Genomic DNA, 17,572 nt, shown 5'->3' with positions numbered 1-17,572 from the left:
CTTTTTGGGGGCATCAGCCAGCACGCCAACGACTTAAATCTAGACATATTTTTCTAAGATCTACAGAGACACTCGCCGGAACACCTCAGCAAGCGAGAGTCCAAAGGTGGCAGGCTCAAACCCAGAACCTCAACCAATGGCTGATACCAAATGAGAGACTCCCCCCTGGGCAAACAGAAAACTGGGCAACTTGGAAGGTGCTGAACAGACTGTGCTCTGGCACCACGAGATGCAGAGCCAACCTCAAGAAATGGGGCCACAAAGTGGACTCCACGACATAGGAGTGTGGAGAAAAGCACAACACTGACCACCAGCTGTGATGCAACCTGAGCCCTGCCACATGCGCAATGGAGGACCTCCTTGCGGCAACACCAGAAGCACTCCATGTGGCCAGAGACTGGTCAAAGCACATTTAATCAACTACCAAGTTTGCAGATTCTGTGTTTTGTCTGTTTGTTTGTTTGTTAGTTAGTTTTTGTTAAAAATGTAATACAAATGTCTGGTTGCTCATGACACAATAAATGATAATAATAATAATAATAATAATAATTATTATTATTATTATTATTATTATTATGTCAGGTTTTACAATGCACTGCTAATAGATTTCTATTGGAAATGCTGAGTCATGCATCAACTGTATATAGGGAATCATTTGGGGAATGTGTTCTGGCCTGATCCAGGTGATTGTGAATGATGCAATCCTGGGTTTGAGTTAAGTCAATGAGTTGGGAACCAATCAGTGATTGCTATGTGTAAATGTACAGAATTGTATATAAGGAAGTCATGTACAGTGTATATTCCTCTCCTTGTGCTGTGATGCTGTTTGCCGAAGGCTCTGTGTCATTTATTAAAGGAGCCTGTCTGCTAAGACAAGATATAACCGTGTGCTGTGATAAGTTTGTAGTGTCATCTGGATTGGAGGGGAAAACAATAGTAAAGCTGACAATGGCCGGGCATGTGATCAAGTGTCTGTAAAAGAGTTCCAGAGTGACTGCAGTTTGTGGGAACAGTTGACTGAAAATACTGTGCAGGAAGAAGCTACTGGAAAGCGCTGAAGTTGTGCAACTGATCTGCTGCTGAATTGTGAGATAAAGCGCGACATATCAATGAGTTGGGAACCAATCAGAGATTGCTATGTGTAAATGTACAGAATTGTATATAAGGAAGTCATGTATAGTGTGTATCTCTCTCCTTGTGCTGTGATGTGGTATTCCAGACCACATCTGGAATATTGTGTCCAATTCTGGGCACCACAATTCAAGAGATATATTGACAAGCTGGAATGTGTCCAGAGGAGGGCGACTAAAATGATCAAGGGTCTGGAGAACAAGCCCTATGAGGAGCGGCTTAAGGAGCTGGGCATGTTTAGCCTGAAGAAGAGAAGGCTGAGAGGAGATATGATAGCCATGTATAAATATGTGAGAGGAAGCCACAGGGAGGAGGAGGGAGCAAGCTTGTTCTCTGCTTCCTTGGAGACTAGGACGCGGAACAATGGCTTCAAACTACAAGAGAGGAGATTCCATCTGAACATTAGGAAGAACTTCCTGACTGTGAGAGCCGTTCAGCAGAGGAACTCTCTGCCCCGGAGTGTGGTGGAGGCTCCTTCTTTGGAAGCTTTTAAATGGAGGCTGGATGGCCATTTGTCAGGGGTGATTTGAATGCAATATTCCTGCTTCTTGGCAGAATGGGGTTGGACAGGATGGCCCATGAGGTCTCTTCCAACTCTTTGATTCTATGATTCTATGATTCTATATTATTTTAAAAATCCAATTTCTCCAAAAACATTGGCGATAATAATAAGTACATACTGCGCAGGAAATGACAGATTTTTTTTTCAAATTTTGTTCCATCATGTTATTACCTTGAACCCGGATGTCGCCGATATTGTTCTTCTCGTCGCAGACGCTGATGCAGAAAGCGTCCAACTTGGCAAAGAACTTGAAGTCAAACACATCCTTGTCTTTGCTGGGTTTGGCCGCTGGAAGGAATATCGTGCAAGAGATTGATCAATTTGATGCGGAGCAGTGAGCAGTTAACCTTTGCGGAAGAGGGGACGCTGCAGAGAAGGGGAAATACCTTTCTTGGAGACCGGGACCTCTTTGCCGGGCTTCCCTCCTTGTGCCTGGGAGACCCCCGGATGCAGAGGGTCTTGCTTCTTGGCTGGGAGGACAGCCAGCAGGTAATTGATGGCGGAGAGCAAGGCCTGCGTGTGCAAGAGCAGGTTCAAGGAGGAAAACGCCACCTGGAAGGGAAGAAAACAAAACAAATATCATTATTATTATTATTATTATTATTATTATTATTGTTATTATTATAAAATAAATAATGAATAAAAATAATAAAATAAAAATGACATAAAATAATAAAATAAAACAAAAATATTGAAAAACCATAAATAATAAACTGAAATAAATAGTATGACTAAAAATAATTAAAAATAAAAAAGTAATGTCATAATAATAAAAAAAAATATAAAATTATAAATAATAATGTAAACTATAATAAAATAGCATAAATAATAATAAAACTAAGAATCTCCCAGGACCAAATCCCAGAAGCGCTTTAGTTACCAAGATCACCGCACACTGCACACCGCACTTATATTATAATCCCACACCCCTCCGATACATCAGCACTTTTAATCCTGTACCCCTACTCCGGCCGACTCAGTTTTTAATAATGTCTTGTCGTGTTGCTATTGTCTTTTTTTTTTGCATGACTGTTTTATTTGCTAGGTATTGTATTGTTGTATTGTTTTGGGCTTCGGCCTGTTGTAAGCCGCATCGAATCCTTCGGGAGATGCTAGCGGGGTACAAATAAAGTTATAATAATATAATAATAATAATAAAAACAACATAAATAATAGCATAAATAAATAATATAAAATTATTAATATAATATAATTATTAATATATTATAATTATTAATATTTATTTACTTATTTATTTACAGTTCTTATATTCCGCCCTTCTCCTCACCCCGCAGGGGACTCAGGGCGGATTACAGTAAACACATATATGGCAAACATTCAATGGCAGTTTGACAAACAACATTTAACACACAAATACACTGAGGCTATTTAACTTTTTTCTGGCCGCCAGGGGAGCTGCTGCTTTTCATCGTCCATTAACGACACCAATGAAGTTCTTCCGCATTCCACATTCCCCGGAGTCCTCTTTCTTTATGGCCTCATAAATTAGTTAAATTTAGCCTCCCACACAAGGTCGTACCTTATTTTCCTACTTGACAGATGCAACTGTCTTTCGGGTTGCAAAGGTCGACAACGGGCTACACAATGGCTGGATTGTGTAGCCCGTTATATTATTTTAATAATATAAAACTATAATAAAATAGCATAAATAATAATAATAAGACTAATAATAACACAACATAAATAATATGACTAATAAAATAATTAAAAATAAAAAGTAATGTCAAAATAATAAAATTAAAATTAAAATAATATAAAATTATAAATAATAATGTAAACTATAATAAAATAACATAAATAATAATGTGACTAATAAAATAATTAAAAATTAATGTCAAAATAATAAAATAAAAATAAATAATAATATAAAATTATAAATAATAATATAATAAAATAACATAAATAATAATATGACTAATAAAATAATTAAAAATTAAAAAATAATGTCAAAATAATAAAATAAAAATATACAATAATATAAAATTATAAATAATGTAAACTGTAATAAAGTAACATAAATAATAATATGACTAATGAAAATAATTAAAAATAAAAACAATAAAGTGAAAATAATAAAATAATAATAATTAATAATAAAATAAATATAAATAATAAAATAAAACAAAGCAAAATAAAAAGAAAGGAATCATAGATTCCTAGAGTTGGAAGAGAACTCTAAAGGACATCCAGTCCAACCCTCTTCTGCCTTCATGCAGGAAAAGCACAATCTAATCCCTCCTGACAGATGACCACCCAACCCCTGGTTAGTAATAATAGACTCCTAAAGCTGGAAGGGACCCCAAAGGGCATCCAGTACCAACCTTTTATTAAAAAGTAATGTCAAAATAATAAAATAAAAATAAATAATAATATTTTAAAATTATAAATAATAACTTAGATTGTGCTTTTCCTGCATGAAGGTATAAGGCAGTGGTTCTCAACCTGATGATCGTGCCATCACCGGTCAAGCAGGGAGCTTTGAGATGGTTGAACAGAAGCTCTCCAAAGCTCTAGGTCAGTGGTTCTCAACCTGTGGGTCCCCAGGTGTTTGGCTTTCAATTCCCAGAAATCCTAACAACTGGTAAACTGGCTGGGATTTCTGGGAGTAGTAGTCCAAAAACATCTGGGGACCCCAGGTTGAGAACCACCGCCTTATACCTTCATGCAGGAAAAGTACAATCTAAGCATCCCTGATAGATGGCCGTCCAGCCTCTGTTTCAAAGCCTCCAAAAAAGGAGCTTCCACCAGACACCGGGGCAGAGAGTTCCACTGCTGAACAGCTCTTCTTACGATCAGGAAGTTCTTCTTCATGTTCAAGTGGAATCTCCTTCCCTGCCATTTGAATCCATGGCTCCATTGAGTCCTTAAGAGTTGGCTTACCTGGACTGTTTGTTCTGTGTTGTCAAACGTTGTCTGAAACTTTGGACCATTTACATCAGCCTGGAGGGGGAAAAATCCTTTAAAATACAGGCAGTCCCCAAGCGAAGAACAAGATGGGTTCTGTAGGTTTGTTCTTAAGTTGAATTTTGTTTGTAAGTCAGAACAGCGACATTTTCTAACTATATATAAGCTTTGGGCCGGGGCCGGGCTGTAGCACCTGCTAATGAAGCCGAGCATGCCCCCCCCCCCATAAGAGATCGTAACTTATAGTTCTGCAAAGGGCAAGGGCACCAGACTGCACAATAGGGGTTGAGTCTTGGTCAATATGCAAAGACACTAACAACAGCAAGGACCCCATGAGGCTTTCAGGGAGTAGATTGGTCCCTGGGCTCCAGACGATGGAAAGAGTTACAGTTTTCCAAGGACCATGGGACCGGCTTCCATCCCAGTGCTGCAGGGCTTTGTGCCTTGGCCCAGTGGAACTCCATAGACTCCCTTTGGTGGCTTTTTGAATTCTGCTACATTCCTGGACTCCACTCTCTTCAAGGACTCACTCTCTACCCATGAACTTTCTTCAAGACAACTTATGAATTCATGCTGTGTCCTGATATCGTCTGCTTTTTATAATTGGTATTATTAATTTCTCTCTGGGGTCCTAGATGGGAAGATACCTGCATATGATTTCCCTATGTATAATTTCTATATGATTTTTTGTTTCCTTGTAATCCTGACCCTAGCCTGACCCTTTGCCCCCTTTCTCCCTCCAGAGAAATATGTAAGGGAATCGCCTGGCCATCAGGAACAAAAGCCATTAGCGATTACAGACCCCCCCCCCCCCAGCCAAAGACACTCTTGCATGGATAACAGGAAAGGATTCTTATCACTAGCATCGGAGACGGCCCACTAGAGTAAAGAATTGTTTGGCAAAGTTTCTATCACTCTTCAAGTAAGATAAGGGGAAATCTTCCCCTCTGCTTTTTGTTTACTTCCCATTGATAGCATTAACCCCAGGCTGCCTTCATTGTTCTTCTGTCTCACAGCCGGGAAGGATCTGGATATTTTTACACATGCTGATTTACAACACTCATGAACACAATAGATCAGCCCTACTTGAGACTTCCTTTTTGTCTCGTGAGCCACATGGCATTACTTTTTTCAAAACTAATTCACAGATTCCTTTGTGTTCTATCGTCCCGCCTCCCTCTCTCCTGATTTGCTGTCGCCGCCAGGTGGCAGAGGTCTCCCCACTGGAGCCTACGAACCACTGGAGCTTCCTGATTGGTCCAGAGGCGCCGGGGGCAGGAGGGCCGCCTCCCAGCTGTTTGCCCATCGTGCAATCACGGTGGAGGGCAGCAGGGAGGCCGGGGCAGGAAGTTTGAACTCTGCAACTTTGAATTTACTATAAATATGACTGTATTGGTGTATTCTCCTCATGCTCTGCTGGCGAATGATTGCAGCTCTGCATCCTTTTCACCTGAATCGCAAATAAAACCTCGATGGCTTTTCTTCAACTTGGTGAGACCTTTCATTGGGAAATCAGGGAAAAATATTGGGTGCTTCTCTGTCTCACCAGGAAAAAAGAACTCTTTGATGAGTCTAATTGGTCTCTGCCTCCTGGCAAAAACCCCTAAATTCCAGCTCGAGATCACTGCAATAGATCACTACCAACCAGAGGGTGGCAAGTATGAAGCCTGAGTTGGATTGAGCACCCGAGTGTTAAGCCTAGCATACTGTCCACCTAAGCAGTTCGAAAACAGCTGAGCTGTGAGTAGAGAAATTAGGAACCGAAATTAGGAACCGCTCTGGAATTCGCTCCCCAGAGATATTAGGCAAGCCCCCATCCTGGAAATCTTTCAGTGGAGCCTGAAAACTTGGCTGTTTTGACAGGCCTTTGATCTTTGATATTGTTGTTTTAAATTGTTCTTAAATTGTTTTAAATTGTTTTTTTTAATTGTGTTAGATTTTAGCCTGTTCTTGTAAGCCGCTCAGAGCCCCAGGGGAGTGGCGGCATAGAAGTTTGAATAATAAATAAATAAATACATAAATAGTAATGAGTTTCTGACTAACCCATCCTAGGTAGTCCCCTGAGTTATCAGCTAACTCTTCCCAGAGTTCTTCCTTCTAACTAACTCAGGCTAGAGAGCTAATCTCTTGTGCTGTCTCCCACAAGAAATCAGATTGCTGCCTTTCCTGTCAGCTAATCAACCCTGTCTGACACAGACTCTCTCTCTCTCCCTGAAAACCCAGTTTCCAAAACACTTCTTCTCCCAACAGCTCCCAGTTCTCAACTCCACAGAAGCGGAAATCTTTTCCCTCCTAAGACTTGGCTCCTCCCATCTGCTCTAGCCAATCCCAGGAGACCTCAAACTCCTCCCATCTTCTATCTATCCCTACCACCTCACCCTCCACACAGGAAACCTGCTACAAAACAGGAGCTTTTTTGTTGAGTTCCAGGGCCAGAGAAGCAGATGGCGGAAACAGAAGAACGGCCTGCCTCAGGGGAGCGTGCTTGCTCCATCCATCTTCAACATCTACACAAATGACCAGCCACTGCCAGAAGGGACAGAGAGCTTCATCTATGCTGATGATCGTGCCACTACCGCTCAAGCAGGGAGCTTTGAGATGGTTGAACAGAAGCTCTCCGAAGCTCTAGGTGCTCTCACTGCCTATTACAGCGAAAACCAGCTGATTCCTAACATGTGCATTTCATCTAAAGAACAGACAAGCATCCCGAGCTCTGAGGATCACCTGGGAAGGAATCCCACTGGAGCATTGCAGCGCACCCAAATACCTGGGAGGAGTCACTCTGGACCGTGCTCTGACCTTCAAGAAGCACTGCCTGAATATCAAGCAAAAAGTGGGCGCTAGAAACAATATCATACGAAAGCTGACTGGCACAACCTGGGGATCACAACCAGACACAGTGAAGACATCTGCCCTTGTGCTATGCTACTCTGCTGCTGAGTATGCATGCCCATTGTGGAACACATCTAACCACGCTAAAACAGTGGATGTGGTTCTTAATGAGACATGGCGCATTATCACGGGGTGTCTGCACCCCACACCACTGGAGAAATTACACTGCTTAGCCGGTATTGCACCACCTGACATCCGCCGGGAAGTGGCAGCTAATAGTGAAAGGACCAAGGCAGAGACATCTCCAGCTCATCCCCTGTTTGGGTATCAGCCAGCACGTCAACGACTTAAATCAAGAAATAGTTTTCTAAGATCTACAGAGGCACTCGCTGGAACACCTCAGCAAGCAAGAGTCCAAAAGTGGCAGGCTCAAACCCAGAACCTCAACCAATGGCTGATACCAAATAAGAGACTCCCCCCTGGGCACACAGAAGACGGGCCGACTTGGTAGGCGCTGAACAGACTGGCACCACGAGATGCAGAGCCAACCTCAACAAATGGGGCCACAAAGTGGAGTCCTTGACATGCGAGTGCGGAGGAGAGCCAACCACTGACCACCTGCTGCAATGCACCCTGAGCCCTTCTGCCACATGATGCACAAGGGAGGACCTTCTTGCGGCAACTCCAGAGGCACTCCAAGTGGCCAGATACTGGTCAAAGGACATTTAATCAACTAACAAGCTTGCAAATTTTGTGTTTTGTCTGTTTGTTTGTTTTGTTCTGTTAGAAATGTAATACAATTGACTGGTTGCCCTGACACAACAAATACTAGTCAAAATGAATAGGCCAATTCGGGTACAATTAATTTTCTTATTGGCCTATTCATTTTGACTAACCCTGTACATCTATCCCCATTCAAGATGGCTGCTTCCCTGGCTTACACTCTCAAAATGGAGGTTTCCCATACTGTTATCCAGGCTTCTTTTCTGGCCTACTAGGTAAGATTCACTACAGGGATCATGGCAATAATGAAAAGCAGTGGAATAATAATAATAATAATAATTATTATTATTATTATTATTATTATTATTATTATTATTTGTATCCTGAGATTCAATGCTGCTCACCTTGGTGTATTCCACTTTCAGGAGGTCTAATCCAGGCTTATCCGAAGAGCTGATTAAATGCAGCTGCTGCCTTTTGCCTGCAGATGCAAGAAGGAACGACATTTTACCAGTATTAAAAAACTCTAAAATTAGAACAGCACAACAACAGACAGGAAACGAACAAGGACATCTAATCACCTCTCAACAAAAGATTGCTCCAGGCACTGCCAGGCCACCAAATGCTAATCAAGGTGGTCAGTTGAAACATTCACGCTTAGCTCCAGCAGACAAGAGTCCTTTGTCCCACCCTGGTCATTCCACAGATATATAAACCCATTGTCCTAATTCCAACAGACCTCACTACTTCTGAGGATGCCTGCCATAGATGCAGGAGAGAATGCCTCTAGGACATGGCCATATAGCCCAAAAAAACCTACAACAACCCAGTGATTCCAGCCATGAAAGCCTTCGACAATACATTTTAAGAATATCTTTGAAAAGGACTCTGACAAATGGGTGTCATTATATCGTTCCTATGTGAAATGTGGAAACAACAAATTGTAACCAGTACAATACAGATAAAATAGAAAATGCGATAATAATTAAGAGCATGTGGGATCCACTTTGGAATGGGTTGGTGTGTTTCCCGGGCTGTCTGTCCATGTTCCAGAAGCATTCCCTCCTGACATTTTGCCTGCATCTATGGTAGGCATCTTCAGAGGTTGTGAGGTCTGTTGAAAACTAGGAAAGTGGTGTTTATATATCTGTGGAATAATGTCCAGGGTGGGAGAAAGAACTCTTGTCTGTTGGAAGCAGGTGTGAATGTTTCAATTGGTCACACCTACCTCCAATACACAAGAGTTCTTTCTCTCACCCTGGACATTATTCCACAGATATATAAACCCAATTTTCCTAGTTTCCAACAAACCTCACAACCTCTGAGGATGCCTGCCATAGATGCAGTTAGTTAGTTAGTTAAATAGAGCTCGAGTCTTAAGGAACATAAAGAAGGCTAGTGTTGCCTTAGTTCAGAATATAATTCAGCCAAGAGTGTGTAAAGCAAGTAACATGTTTGTGAATGTGAAACATTGATAGTTTATTCAGAATATTTAACCAAGTAAATGATACTGACTGTAAGCCTCAAGATTGCAACAAAACATAAATGTAACCACAAGCGTTGGAGCCAGAAGTTATAAATAAACTGTATTACTTTGTTATAAACAAGAGTGTCTCATTGCCTGCGATATAAAGTACAAAGCTTTAACAGCACAAAGAAAGTCCCAGCCAATATAAAAGTATAAGGCAGCAAAGAGGTTTTTAAAGAGAAAATAGTCTCTCTCCCTCGCCTCAGAAGGGAAGTAGAGAAAGGGAGGAAGGGAAGGAAGGAGGGAGGGAAGGAGGGGGTTGGACTGGATGACCTTTAGGGTTCCCTTCCTCTCGATTTCACTCCCAATCTTTCTAAACATGGGATCCTGCACCAGATAGAGCCATTTCCTCCAGCTGACCCCGAAATGAAAGGTATTAATAACTTATTTCCATAGCGTTGGAGAATAGGAGAGAGAAAAGGAGACAGATGCAGGATGAGTTCCATCAAGACTACCTTGGGTTTCGTAATAATCCAGGCTGATTTTCCTCAAGTAAGAGACGGCCCTCAAGTCATAGGTCCTGAGCACGGCCTCCAGTCCCAGCTGCCGGACGCTGAACACAAGCACCTTCTCCTCCCGCTGCAGCTGTTTGGTCAGTTCCAGCACCACCTGCAACCACAAAGACACTCCGGATTAGCAAGAGAGGCTCGTTTCAAAGCCAAGGTTGGTGCTCTGTATCTTCAAAACCACAAAAAGGAAACACCTCCTAGCTCCCAAAGACCTGATCGGGAAGAAGGAAGAAACAGAGAAAGAAAGAAAGAAAAGCGCAAAGAAGGAACGAAGGGAGGAAGGAAGGGGAAAGAAAGACAGACAGAAAGTGAACAAGGCAGACAAAGAAAGAAAGGAGAAAGAAAGAAAGAGTGCAAAGAAGGAACGGAGGAACAAAGGGAGGAAGGGGAAAGAAAGACAGACAGAAAGTGAAAAAGGCAGACAGAGAAAGAAAGGAGAAAGAAAGAAAGAAAAGCGCAAAAAAGGAACAAAGGGAGGAAGGGGAAAGAAAGACTGACAGAAAGTGAAAAAGGCAGACAGAGAAAGCAAGGAGAAAGAAAGAAAGAAAGAAAGAAAGAAAGAAAGAAAAGCGCAAAGAAGGAACGAAGGAACGAAGGGAGGAAGGGGAAAGAAAGACAGACAGAAAGTGAACCAGGCAGACAGAAAGGAAGGCAGGAAGGAAGGAGAAAGGAAAGAAGGAAGGAAGGGAGGGAGGAAGGAAGAGAGAGGCAGAAAGAAAAAAAGACAGAAAGAGAAAAAGACAAGGAGAGAAAGGTAGGCAGGCAGGAAGGAGACAGAATGAAAGAAAGATAAAAAGAAAGGTAGAAAGAGGAAGAAAGAGAGGAGAGAGAGGGAGGGGGAAAGAAAGGAGGAAGGAAAGACAGAAAGAGAAAAAGACAAAACGAGAAGGAAGGAAGGAGAAAGAAAGAGATAAAAAGAAAGAAGGGAGGGAGGGAGCAAAGAAGGAAGGAAGGAGAAAGAAGGACAGACATAAACAGAAAAAGACAAGAAGAAAGGAAGATAAAAAGAAAGGCAGAAAAAAGAGAGGGAAAGACAGGCAGAAAGAAAGTAAGAGGGAAGAAAGAAAGACAGAAATCAAAAAGATAGAGAAACAGGAAGGAAGAAGGAAGCAAGGAAGGAAGGAGAAAAAAGACAGGCAGAAAAAGAAAAAGGAAGAAAGGCAGGAAGATAGATAGATAAGACAGACAGAAAGAGAGGAGAGAGAAAGACAGGCAGATATAAAGTAAGATAAAGAAAAGAAAGAAAGAAAAGAAGACAGAGAAACAGAGGAAGGAAGGAGAAGAGACAAAAGAAAGAAAGAAGACAGACAGACACACGAAGGAAGAAAGGAAAGAGAAATGAAAAGCAGGCAGACAGACAGAAAGAGAAAAAGACAGAGAGAGAAAGAAAGGAAGGAAGGAAGGAAGAAAGAGACAGAATGAAAGAAAGAAAAGGAGGAAGAAAGAGAATAGAAAGAAAAAGAAAGAACGAAGGGAAGGAAGGAAGAAAAGGAGGAAGCGAATAGAAAGAAAAAGAAAGAAATAGAAAGACAGAAAGAGACAATAGAAGGAAGGAAGGAAGGAAGGAAGGAAGGAAGGAAGGAAGGCAGGCAGAAAGGAAGGAGGAAAAAGGCAGGCAGAAAAAGAAAAAGGAAGGAAGGCAGGAAGATAGATAGATAGATAGATAGATAGATAGATGATAGATAGACAGAGACAGAGACAGAGAGAGAGAGAGACAGGCAGAAATAAAGTAAGATAAAGAAAATAAAAAAGAAAAGAAGATAGAGAAACAGAGGAGGAAGAAGAAAGAGACAGGAGGGAGGGAGGGAGGGAGGAAGGAAGGAAGGAAGGAAGGAAGGAAGGAAGGAAGGGAGGAAGGGAGGAAGGGAGGAAGGGAGGGAGGGAGGGAGGGAGGGAGGGAGGAAGGGAGGAAGGGAGGGAGGGAGGGAGGGAAAGGAAGGATGAAAGGAAGGATGAAAGGAAGGATGAAAGGAAGGATGGAAGGAAGGATGGAAGGAAGGAAGGATGAAAAGAAGGAAGGAAGGAAGGATGAAAGGAAGGAAGGGAGGAAGGAAGGAATGGAGGAAGGGAAAAAGACAGACAGATGAAGGAAGAAAGGCATGTGAAAGAAAGGAAAGGAAGAAAAAGACAGAGGAAGAAAGAAAGGAAGGAAGTAGAAAGAAAAAGACAGACACACGAAAGAAGAAAGGAAAGAGAAAAGAAAGGCAGGCAGAAGGAGAAAAAGACAGAGAAAGAAAGAGAGAGAGAGAGAGAGAACGAAAGAAAGAAAAGGACGAAGAAAGAGAATAGAAAGAAAAAGAAAGAAAGAATGAAAGACAGACAGACAGAGACAATAGAAGGAAGGAAGGATGAAAGGAAGGGAGGGAGGGAGGGAGGATGAAAGGAAGGAAGGATGAAAGGAAGGAAGGAAAGAAGGAAGGAAGAAAGGAAGGAAGGAAGGATGAAAGGAAGGATGAAAGGGAGGAAGGGAGGGAGGGAAAGGAAGGAAGGAAGGATGGAAGGGAGGAAGGGAGGGAAAGGAAGGAAGGAAGAAAGGAAGGAAGGAAGGATGAAAGGAAGGATGAAAGGAAGGAAGGATGAAAAGAAGGAAGGAAGGAAGGAAGGAAGGGATGAAAGAAAGGAAGGAAGGATGAAAGAAAGGAAGGAAGGATGAAAGGAAGGATGAAAGGAAGGATGAAAGGAAGGATGGAAGGAAGGAAGGATGAAAGGAAGGAAGGATGAAAAGAAGGAAGGAAGGAAGGAAGGATGAAAGGAAGGAAGGGAGGAAGGAAGGAATGAAGGGAGGAAGGGAAAAAGACAGACAGATGAAGGAAGAAAGGGAAGGAAGAAAAAGACAGAGGAAGAAAGAAAGGAAGGAAGTAGAAAGAAAGAGGCAGACAGATGGACAGACGAACCAGAATTCATGCGGTTTAATTTTCTAAATTGAAAGCAAGCATTAAGAAGGGTGATTCGTTCAGTTGAATCTTTAGGTTATTACTAAAAATAATAATAACAATAATAATCTTGTTGGGTTTCTAATAATAATAATAATAATAATAATAATAATAATAATAATAATAATAATAATATACCTCTTGTCGGTTGAAGGTGGCGGTATAACAAAGCCAAAACATATGATCATAAATAAAATATATACAATTAAAATTCAAATATCAAAACCCACCACCATATACCAAAACCATATGGCAACAACAGAATGCAGATTCAGCACTTGCCTCCCGAATTTCGAACTTGAGCTGGAGGTCGGTGAGCTCCTCGTGCTTGGGCGCAGCCTCGGCCTTGACGGGCTTCACGCTCTGATTTGCGCCGCTCTCTTCGTCGGCATCAAAATATTCATCATCGGATTCTGAGGAGACAAGATATTTTCCATACGGAAGACACCATATTTGACTGGAACTTTATGGCAACAGGAGCAGGCAGGATTCAAAACAATCTTGACAGATTAGAGAGATGATTTGCCAAAACTAACACAATGAAGTTCAACAGGGACAAATGCAAGAGACTCCACTGAGGCAGGAAAAACGAAATGCAAAGAGACAGAATGGGGGACGATGAGGCCTGGCTCGAGAGCAGGACGTGTGAAAAAGATCTTGGAGTCCTTGTGGAAAGGAAGGGGAACACGAGCCAACAATGTGATGTGGTGGCAAAAAAAGCCAATGGGATTTTGGCCTGCATCAAGAGGAGCATAGTGTCTAGATCTAGGGAAGTCATGCTCCCCATGCTCTATTCCACTTTGGTTAGACCACTTCACCTGGAATATTGTGTCCAGTTCTGGGCACCGCAATTGAAGAGAGAGATTGACAAGCTGGAATGTGTCCAGAGGAGGGCGACTCAAATGATCAAGGGTCTGGAGAACAAGCCCTATGAGGAGCGGCTTAAGGAGCTGGGCATGTTTAGCCTGTAGAAGAGAAGGCTGAGAGGAGGCATGATAGCCATGAATAAATATGAGAAGGGAATATGTCATAGGGAAGGTGACTAAATGATCAAGGGTCTGCAGAACAAGCCCTATGAGGAGCGGCTTAAGGAGCTGGGCATGTTTAGCCTGAAGAAGAGAAGGCTGAGAGGAGACATGATAGACATGTATAAAGATGAGAAGGGAATATGTCCTAGGGAGGGTGACTAAATGATCAAGGGTCTGCGGAACAAGCCCTATGAGGAGCGGCTTAAGGAGCTGGGCATGTTTAGCCTGAAGAAGAGAAGGCTGAGAGGAGACATGATAGCCATGTATAAATATGAGAAGGGAATATGTCATAGGGAGGGTGACTAAATGATCAAGGGTCTGCAGAACAAGCCCTATGAGGAGCGGCTTAAGGAGCTGGGCATGTTTAGCCTGAAGAAGAAAAGGCTGAGAGGAGACATGATAAGGGCCATGTATGAATATGTGAGAGGAAGCCACAGGGAGGAGGAGGGAGCAAGCTTGTTTTCTGCTTCCATGGAGATCAGGACAAGGAACAATGGCTTCAAACTACAAGAGAGGAGATTCCATCTGAACATGAGGAAGAACTTCCTGACTGTGAGAGCCGTTCAGCAGTGGAACTCTCTGCCCCGGAGTGTGGTGGAGGCTCCTTCTTTGGAAGCTTTGAAGCAGAGGCTGGATGGCCATCTGTCAGGGGTGATTTGAATGCAATATTCCTGCTTCTTGGCAGAACGGGGTTGGACTGGATGAAGGCCCATGAGGTCTCTTCCAACTCTGTGATTCTATGATTCTAACAAGAAATCCAGTGCTTCATGCTTCCTCCATGCGCTTTGTGTGAATTACCTGATGCCACTCCTTCCAGCAACAGAGGCGTCCCAAGGAAAGCCTTCCGTGTATCGGTAACAACAGGAATTGCGGGCCCCTAGAGAAAAAGGATCCAATTATTATTATTATTATTTGAAACACAACAAGATGAGTCCACAGCAGACACTATTGGATCACACGTCGGACACTTACCAAGTGTCTAGGACTGTGTGATGTATTAGTGAATAATGCGTGCAGATCCGAGTAGGGTGACCTTTTGTTGGTAATTTTGTCTGCACCGATTGTGTTTAAGTGCAGGCCAAGGTCTTTAGGCACTGCACCCAGTGTGCCGATCACCACTGGGCCCCCCTTCACTGGCTTGTGCCAGAGTTTTGCAGTTCAAGCTTTAAATCCTCATATCACATAAGCTTATTATTGTTACTATTAATTTTTAATTACCGTATATTCCGGGGTACTAGACGACTTTTTAGGCATGTAAAACCTTATAAAATTTTGGGTATAAAATTAAAATAATAATACAATTACTTAATATGGCTAACTTGGCAAAAGCAAATCAAACACTAAAATACAGAGTAGACTAGATTTAGATTTTTATCTTGTTTTATCTCTTTAAAAAGACTCTAAATGGCTCACCACAAAACCAAGAACATTATTATTATTATTATTATTATTACTACTACTACTACTACTAGCTGTCCCCTGCCACGCGTTGCTCTGGCCCACATGGGAGTTCTGTGTGGGAGGTTTGGCCCAAGTCCATCGTTGGTGGGGTTCAGAATGCTCTGTGATTGTAGGTGAACTATAAATCCCAGCAACTACAACTCCCAAATGTCAAGATCTATTTCCTCCAAACTCCATCTGTGTTCATATTTGGGCATATCGAGCATTCATATAGAATTTGGTCCAGATCCATGATTATTTAAGTCCACAGTGATCTCTGGATGTAGGTGAACTACAACTCCAAAACCAAAGGACACTGCCCACCAAACCCTTCCAGCATTTTCTGTTGGTCAAGGGAGATCTGTGTGCCAAGTTTGGTTCAATTCCATCGTTGATGGGGTTCAGAATGCTCTTTGGTTGTAGGTGAACTACAAATCCCAGCAACTACAACTTCCAAATGTCAAGATTCTATTTTCCCCAAACTCCACCAGTGTTCACATTTGGGCATATTGAGTATTTGTGCCAAGTTTGGTCCAGATCTATCATTGTTTGAGTCCACAGTGATCTCTGGATGTAGGTGAACTACAACTCCAAAAACAAAGGACACTGCCCCCCAACCCCTTCCAGCATTTTCTGTTGGTCATGGGAGAACCGTGTGCCAAGTTTGGTTCAATTCCATCGTTGGTGGGGTTCAGAATGCTCTTTGATTTTAGGTGAACTATAAATCCCAGCAACTACAACTCCCAAATGACAAAAATCGATTTTTTTTTGAGTCAAGGACATAGATTGGGTTGTTAGGTGTCTTGTGTCCAAATTTGGTGTCAATTTGTCCACCATTCTATTAATCCCACAAATGAACATTACATTTTTGTTTATATAGATTATTATTATTATTATTATTATATTATTATTATTATTATTGATACTTAAATTTATATATTTTTATTTTATTCTATTTTTATTTATATCCCACTCTTTCTCTCTAAAATAGACTCAAAGCGGATCTTGACAAAAACCCAATGCAATGCAAGTTAGACACCTAAACATATATACTTTAAATTTGCACGGAGAGTTCCAATCCAAAACATGGCATCCCGCTTTCCTTCCCCAATGACCCGGGAACATGCGTGAGAATGCGCCCTCTCCTGCATTTACTTTGATGGTGCTCGGGACCGACGTTGCAGCCGACTTCTGGGGGAAAGGGATGCTCTCCAGGAGCTGGAAGACGCCCTGGATCTTCCGGTCAGAGATTCCCAGGTGGACCAGGGGCAGCTCCCCACAGACTTTGAACCTGCCGGGAAAGAGAAATTACTCTTAGTACTATTAATCATAGAATCCTAGAATCAAAGAGTTGGAAGAGACCTCCTGGGCTATCATCCAGTCCAACCCCATTCTGCCAAGAAGCAGGAATATTGCATTCAAAGCACCCCTGACAGATGGCCATCCAGCCTCTGTTTCAAAGCTTCCAAAGAAGGAGCCTCCACCACACTCCGGAGCAGAGAGTTCCTCTGCTGAACGGCTCTCACAGTCAGGAAGTTCTTCCTCATGTTCAGGTGGAATCTCCTCTCTTGTAGTTTGAAGCCATTGTTCCTTGTCCTACTCGTTTTCTGCTTTAGCCTTGTGGACCTTTTCCCTACAGGTGTTGGCTATTTGTTTGAATTCTTCTTTGGTGATTTCTCCCTTTTTCCACTTCTTGTGCATGTCCTCCTCTTCCTCTTCCTCCTCCTGCGTCCTAGTCTCCAGGGAAGCTTGCTCCCTCCTCCTCCTTGTGGCTTCCTCTCACATATTTATACATGGCTATCATATCTCCTCTCAGCCTTCTCTTCTTCAGGCTAAACATGCCCAGCTCCTTAAGCCGCTCCTCATAGGGTTTGTTCTCCAGACCCTTGATCATTTGAGTCGCCCTCCTCTGGACACATTCCAGCTTGTCAATATCTCTCTTAGCCTGAAGAAGAAAAGGC

General features: G+C 42.3%; 1 protein-coding gene across 3 annotated transcripts in view; it reads right to left on the bottom strand.

Moving 5' to 3' along the window:
- The window catches only part of VPS13C (vacuolar protein sorting 13 homolog C), a 264,400-nt gene that overhangs the window by 154,629 nt on the left and 92,199 nt on the right, over window positions 1-17,572 (bottom strand). For all 3 annotated transcript variants that reach the window (XM_067471235.1, XM_067471236.1, XM_067471237.1), the window contains exons 25-32: window positions 16,767-16,902; window positions 14,970-15,048; window positions 13,426-13,556; window positions 10,157-10,310; window positions 8,578-8,654; window positions 4,595-4,654; window positions 2,080-2,245; window positions 1,865-1,981 (exon numbers count right to left, since the gene is read on the bottom strand). In XM_067471235.1, the coding sequence (XP_067327336.1) occupies window positions 1,865-1,981; window positions 2,080-2,245; window positions 4,595-4,654; window positions 8,578-8,654; window positions 10,157-10,310; window positions 13,426-13,556; window positions 14,970-15,048; window positions 16,767-16,902 (920 nt within the window). The remainder of the gene's footprint in view (window positions 1-1,864; window positions 1,982-2,079; window positions 2,246-4,594; window positions 4,655-8,577; window positions 8,655-10,156; window positions 10,311-13,425; window positions 13,557-14,969; window positions 15,049-16,766; window positions 16,903-17,572) is intronic.

Source organism: Anolis sagrei, chromosome 9, assembly GCF_037176765.1.
Source record: "Anolis sagrei isolate rAnoSag1 chromosome 9, rAnoSag1.mat, whole genome shotgun sequence".
NCBI classification, from domain to species: Eukaryota; Metazoa; Chordata; class Lepidosauria; order Squamata; family Dactyloidae; genus Anolis; species Anolis sagrei.
This window is presented reverse-complemented; position numbering and strand designations above follow the sequence as displayed.